The sequence below is a fragment of the Nicotiana tomentosiformis genome, chromosome 7, assembly GCF_000390325.3.
Source record: "Nicotiana tomentosiformis chromosome 7, ASM39032v3, whole genome shotgun sequence".
Classification (NCBI taxonomy): Eukaryota; Viridiplantae; Streptophyta; class Magnoliopsida; order Solanales; family Solanaceae; genus Nicotiana; species Nicotiana tomentosiformis.
In genome coordinates this window covers 60341370-60348482 of record NC_090818.1, presented here as the reverse complement: position 1 = coordinate 60348482, position 7113 = coordinate 60341370, and the positions used below count along the sequence as shown (strand labels likewise).

The following is a 7113-nucleotide window of genomic DNA, read 5'->3' as shown; positions in this document are numbered from 1 at the left end:
CATTCCCAAATATAAATGATTCAGACAAGATCTATGGACAAGGAAGTTCCATCCCTCAATATACTCAACTGCACTCACTGGGGGTGTGTACAGACTCCGGAGGGGCTCCTTCAGCCCACGCGCTATAATAAGCCAGATCCAGGCATAAATCAATAAACATGATGCGGCGTGCATCCCGATCCTATAACTGTCACTCTCAATTAGGCCCTCGGCCTCACTCAGTCATCAACCTCTCCAGTCTCTCTTCTCCGGCTCACAATGTCGTGACACTAGCCCAAAAATGATGATATGATACAATAATAAATAGCAATAAAGGATGAGATATGATATGCAATGAATAAATATGAATGATTACAAAATTTCAATGTAATTAATAAGTCAACAGCAAGGAAACGACGACTATGGGATGCGATACCTCTCCAGTCTTCAATCAACAGTACCCGCAAAAGCCTAAACATGATTTCTAGCACGATTGACAGCTCAATTACTATCAGATCGTAAAGACACGGATATCAACAAGATAAATCCACTATACAATTCCATGGAATTGACTAGGCCACAGTTCTTACGGTGCACACCCACACACCCGTCACTTGGCATGTACGTCACATCAACACCAATCATATAACACATAATTCGGGGTTTCGAACACCCGTCACTCAGTGCCAAATTTAGAAGTGTTACTTACCTCAATCCGGGCAAATATCTACTCCAACACACTTTTTCCTCATGAAAAGGCCTCTGAGTGCCTCGAATATAGCCATAAACAATTTGATATAATCAACACGGTCTAAAGGAATCAACTCTAGAATAAAAATACTAAGTTATAAATCAAAAGTCAAAAGTCGACTCAAAAGCTGGCCCCTAGCCCCACGTCTCGAAATCCGATAAAAGTTACAAAACCTGAAAGCCCATTCAACTGCGATTCCAACCATACCAAATTTACCAAAATCCAACACCAGATCGTCACCCAAATCCGCAAATTCAACTCTCCAAATCTCTACACTCAACTCCCGAATTCCATCTTAAATATACACAAACTAGGTGGGAAATGCAATGGGGAAACAAGAATATTGATAAACAATGATCACAAGGGACTTACCTCAAGAAACCCCTCGGAAATCCTCTTAAGAATCGCCTAAACCCGAGCTTGAAATGTTTAAAATGAAGCAAAATCGCGAACCCTTATTTTTAAGTGTTCTATCTAGCACTTCCGCTTTTGCAGTGAACCACTAGAGTTGGGACTTCGCTCCTGCAGTCCTCCCACCCGCATCTGCACAATCGCAGGTGCGGAATTCCCCATCGCACCTGCACACCTTCCGCTTCTGCTCCCCTCTCGAAGTACCTGCGACCACGACGGTGCGGAAAACTCCTCGCACCTGCGACCACCTGCATACTCCCCTCCAAACTCGCACTTGCACAACCCAGCCCACACCTGCGAGCTCGCACCAATGATCAAAGCTCCGCAGGTGCGGTTACACCAGCAACCTCCAGCTTCAGTAACCTTTAAACTTTAGCTTTTGATCTGTTAACCATCCGGATTCAACTCGAGGCCCCCGGTACCTCAACCAAATATACCAACAAGTACTAAAACCTCATACGAACGTAGTCAAGCCCTCAAATCACATCAAACAACATCAAAAAACACGAATCACACCCAAATTCAAGAATAATGAAACTAAGGAAATCCAACTTTTACAAATGATGCCAAAACCTATCAAATCAAGTCCGATTGACCCCAAATTTTGCACACAAGTCACAAATGACATTACATACCTACTCCAACTTCTGGAATCAGAATCAAACCTCTATATCAAAAAGTCCACTCCAGTTCAACTTTTCCAAAAATCTAACTTTCTCCATTTCAAGCCTAATTACAATGCACACATGCTCCTAAATCCAAAATCACCTAACAGAGCTAACAGAACCATCAAAACTCCATTCCGGAGTCGTTTACACATAAATCAATATCTGGTCAACCATTTCAACTTAAGTTCCCAACTTTGAGACTAAGTGTCTCAATTCATTCCCAAACCTCACTGGACCCGAACAAACTACCCTGGCAAGTCACATAATAGCTATAACGTACAAAGTGTACAGTAAATGGGGGAACGAGGCTACAACTCTCAAAACGACCGGCCGGGTCGTTACAATAACACTCATATATTAGAACATATATTTTTCTTTTATGCTTTGGTATCATGTAAACTTAGGCAAGCCTTAACAACATAGGATTTAAAAGGGAAATTAGCTAGTAATAGATCTTTAGTTCGCTAGTTACAATCTGCTTACTAATTACTATGTTTTTCACTCACCATTCTCTCCTTTAATGATTTTGAAATCCAGAACTTAACGAAACAACAACTCTATTTCAAAAGGAAGAATCAGATGTCAGCTTCATTTTTAAAAGAAAAATTAGAATTTCAAGAACCTGTCGCCCTTAAGGAATTTTTTCGGTAAATAATCCCTTCTTTAAAAACCCTACGAATCTAAGGTAAAATTCTAGATATGCTTTTTCATAAACTTCCCTTTAGCATTACATTTATAACAATCCACCAAAATAAAGTATTTTCATAACTCAATCCCTTTTATAAACTTATAAAAATTTAGACCACTTATGTACCAATTTCAAAACCCTTTCAATATAACTTATAAACCTCTTCATAAATTCATATTCCTCTAAGACCCCACATTCTCTCTATCAATACTGTACTTAGATATATAGTAAGCAACATTCCTTATCACTAGTCAAAGACTTTTATAAATAACTAATTCCAAACTTAGTCTAAATCCTATGGAGCTACCTTAGGTAGATTTTAAGGGGTGCCTAACACCTTCCCCTTAGTAGAACAAGAACCCTTACCCATAATCTCACTGGTTAGCAGGCTAATAATAAAAACATATCTTAGTAATTAAATAGGTGCCCTAGTATACCTTTAAATATTACCTTTAAATATTAGGTGACGACTCTCTTTCATCAACAACAGAGAAATCATAAGTTGAATCTTGTCTTGAATAGTGCAAAATAGGGTGCAACAATTATTGCTACGAGTGTCTGAGTTATGTGGTATATCATATGAATATATTTTGTGGAATATGTTGTGGCTTGGTACAGTTTGTTTGGACTTAAACAGTGTATAGATGTGAGATTATGAGGTTTATGGATTTAGGTTGAAGAGAGAATCTTTGGTTGGGTTGTGTTGTTAGACTTAAATGATTTGGGATGACATGGGATCACCTATGGGTATATGTGTGATGAGTTTATATAGATATCTGATGGCTTTGGAATGACTCTTGGCACGTTTGAGGATAAACGTATGTTTAAGTAGGGGAGAATATAATGACTCGACCAGTTGTTTTGAGAATTGGCATTCCGTTAGGTGGTTTGAGGTCTTGATTAGCTTCATATGATGTATTACTACTTGCATGTATGTTTTGGAATCCGAGTTGTTCGAAATTTATTTGGGAGAATGATTTTTAAATAGGAAGTTTTAAGTTGGAAGAGTTGATCAAGTTTTACTTTTATGTATTTGACCTCGGATCGAAGTTGTGATGGTTCTGTTAGGTCCGTATGATTATTTTGGAGTTGAGCGTATGCCTGAATTTGTATTTAGATGTTTCTAGAAGGTTTTGGCACTATTTGGCGAAAGTTGGCAATTTGAAGGTTTGGAATATTCATAAGTTTATATGGGAGTTGACTTCGATGTTATCGGGTTTGGATTGTTGTTATGGGGGTTGGAAAAAGTTTGTTATGTCATTTAGAACTTGTATGCAAAATTTGGGTTCATTCTGGATTGGTTAGGCTTGGATCAGATACTTGATTCGAACTTAAGAGATTGATCTTGATCGACGATTCATGATTTTGATATTATTATGTGTGATTTGAGGCCTCGAGTAGGTTGGTGTTGTGTTTTGGGACTTGTTGGTATGTTCGGGCGGGGTCCCAAGGGGCCCGGGTGTGTTTCAGATTAATTTTGGACCATTTCGGATCATGTTGGCATTGCTGAGATTTTTGAGTCCTGGTGTTATGGAACTTGCGGAGGTATGGGTGCAGGTGCGGAGCCGTAGAAGCGGCACAATGGGTGCAGAAGCGGAAGCGCAGATGCACTAGAGGGGCCCGTATATGCGATGTTAGCGGGAGCTGGGCGTGTGTGGAGATGCAATGGTCATTCCTTATCTACGAGCTTGCTGATATGAGGTGTTATTTGCAGGTGCGGAAGGTCGGACTGAGAAGGGTACTCGCAGATGTGAGATTTATATAGCGGTTGTCGCATAAGAAACTTAGTGACCGCAAAATCGGATTCACTAGCAGATCTTATTTATTTCGAGGGTTTGTTTATTTTATCACATTTGGAGATTTAGAGATTGGTTTTGGGAGATTTTGGAGGGGAATTTCACCACATGGATTGGGGTAAGATTTTTGACTCGGTTTTATTATATTATATGATTCTATCTTCGATTTTGGCATTTGATGGATGATTCTAAAAGAGAAATTGGGGGTTTTGTCTAAACTTTCCTAAAGTGAATAATTGAGTTTTAAACATCGATTCGGAGTGGGATTTGAGTGAAATTAGCATGGTTGGACTCGTATTCAAATGGGTTGTATATACTTGTGAGTTTTGTCGGGTTTCGAGGTGCGGGCCCGGGTTGATGTTTTTGTTGACTTTGAGTATTTGATTAAACATTCGACCTTTATCGCTTGGGTTTATTTCCTATGAAATTATTTGATATTTTTGAGTTGCTTTTGGCTAGTTTCAAGCCATTCGGAGGTTGATTCATGTGGTGTGGCATTTCTAGAGTATCGTTTGGCTTGCTCGGTATTTGACTTGGCATGTTCAAGGTAAGCAACATATCTAAACTTAGATTTTAGGGTAATTATCCCTTAGGACTATGACATTAGGGATGTATTGGGGGTGACACATGTGCTAGGTGACGGGCATGTGTGTGTGCACTAGGGTATTCATTATCCTGGTAGTTTTAGGATAATATATGCCTTGTTTTACTGTTATGTTTCTTTGAAATGATGTTTTCTCTAATTGTATGACTACGTGGGTTATTATTCGTGCTAGAAATCATGCCTAGGCCACCTACTTAATTGTTTGAGCTATTTCACCATGTCGAGTTATTTGCCTTAGCTGTAGTCATACTACACCGTCATGTTAGTTACATTCACATGTTATATCTTTATCTCTGTGCACTTTTGAAATGTTGTCTCACATGTTATTGGTGACCGTGTACATGGCACGAGTTTGAGCTATATTTGACGCACATTGTGATATTTTCCTCATGCTAGACGGTAATATGACATTTGATGACTTGACATGTATATTGACATGCAGGTATAAAGATGTACTTTTTTCATGCTAGTTGGTAAATGAAAAGTCTTATTTGATGTTGGAAAAACACAGTTCTTTTGATAAACTCGTGTTTGATTGATTTTTGAGTGCTAAGATTTGGACTTGAACTGTTATACTTGAAAAACATGTCTACTTTTCCGTTACTGTGAATGAGCTGAGCATAGTATTTCTTAAGTTATATACTTTTAGTGTCTTCATTCTACTGTTATGAATTATTATTAGCTATTGGTGTTGGACTCTGACCATCTTCCAAGCTCGTCACTTCTTTCAACTTAAGGTTAGGTTTGATATTTATTGAGTACATGTGGTCGATTGTACTCATACTACACTTCTGTACCTTGCATGCAGATATTGGAGCTGATGCTGCTGTGTATGTCGGGAGCTGGGATTGAAGTGTTTCCCGGATATAGCTACTATTTGTTATTGGTAGCTACATGGGATCGATTGTACTCATACTACACTAGGGTGATTTTGAGTCGTGACATGTATTGATTTAGTTCGTGATGCTTTGGAGAAGGTCAATTTGATTCAGGAGAGGCTTCGTACAACGTAATCTAGGAAGATGAGTTATGCTAATAGGAAGGTTCACGATGTAGCCTTTTTGGAGGGTGAGAAGGTTCTTCTCCGAGTTTTGCTTTTGAATGGCATGAGGAGGTTCAGGAAGAAGGGAAAGATGAGCCCTCGGTACATTGGTTCATTTGAGGTTATGGAGAGAGTGGGCGATGTGGCTTACAGGATTGCTTTGCCATCCAACTTGTGGGGAGTTCGTCCTGTGTTTAGTGTTTCCATGCTTTGGAAGTATCATGAGGATCAGTCACATGTGTTAAATTTCAGTTCGGTGCAGTTGGATGAGAACTTGACTTATGAGGAGGAACCAGTGGCCATCTTGGAAAAGCAGGTTCGGAAGCTCAGATTGAAGGATATTGCACCAGTGAAGGTTCAGTGGAGAGGTCAATCATTCGAAGCCGACTTGGGAGACCGAGCATGATATACGAAGTATATATCCACATCTTTTTGGCATTCCAGGTATGTTTCTAAACTTGTTTGAGGACGAACATTTCTTTAAGAGGCGGAGAATATAACTACCTGATCGGTCAGTTTTTGTATTTCAGCCTTGTTCCCCTATTTTATGTTTCCCGTATGTGTATTTATTGTTTTGTGGCTTGCAAGGTTGAATGGTTTGGCTTCGGGAAGGTTCAGGAGTGGTTTGAACACTTAGAGTCATTAATGAAAGGTTAAATTCTAAGAATTGATCGATGTTTGACCTTTATGTAAACGACCTCGGAATGGTCTTTTAAGGTCCCAGTATGTTCGTATGATTATTTTGGACTAAGGCATTTGTCAAGATTTGGATTTGGAGGTTCCTAGGTTGATTTGTCTCTATTTGGCAAAAGTTAGAAATTTGAAGGTTTGGAAGGTTCATAGGTATGACCGGGAGTTGGCTTTTGTGTTATCGAGCTTGGTTTATTATTCTGGGAGTTGGAATAGGTTCGTTATGTCATTCAAAACTTGTGTGCGAATTTGAGATTACTCTGAGTTGGTTGTATGTGGTTCAGCATGAGTTTGGAAGTTTGGAAGTGGATTAGTTCATTAAGCTTGAATTACAACAACAACAACAACAACAACAATAATCCCATAGGTGGGGTCTGGGGAGGGTAGTGTGTACGCAGACCTTATCCGTGCCTGGAGAGGTAGAGAGGCTATTTTTGATAGATTTGAGATCATGAGTAGGTCTGTGTTATGTTTTGGTACTGGT

At 39.3% G+C, this 7113-nt stretch overlaps 1 protein-coding gene across 1 annotated transcript; it reads left to right on the top strand.

Moving 5' to 3' along the window:
• Nucleotides 1-5919: 5919 nt before the first annotated feature.
• LOC138895654 (uncharacterized) lies at nt 5920-6345 on the top strand. Its single transcript, XM_070180365.1, has one exon. It carries the CDS (start codon nt 5920-5922, stop codon nt 6343-6345), a length of 426 nt encoding a protein of 141 aa, XP_070036466.1.
• Nucleotides 6346-7113: the final 768 nt, after the last annotated feature.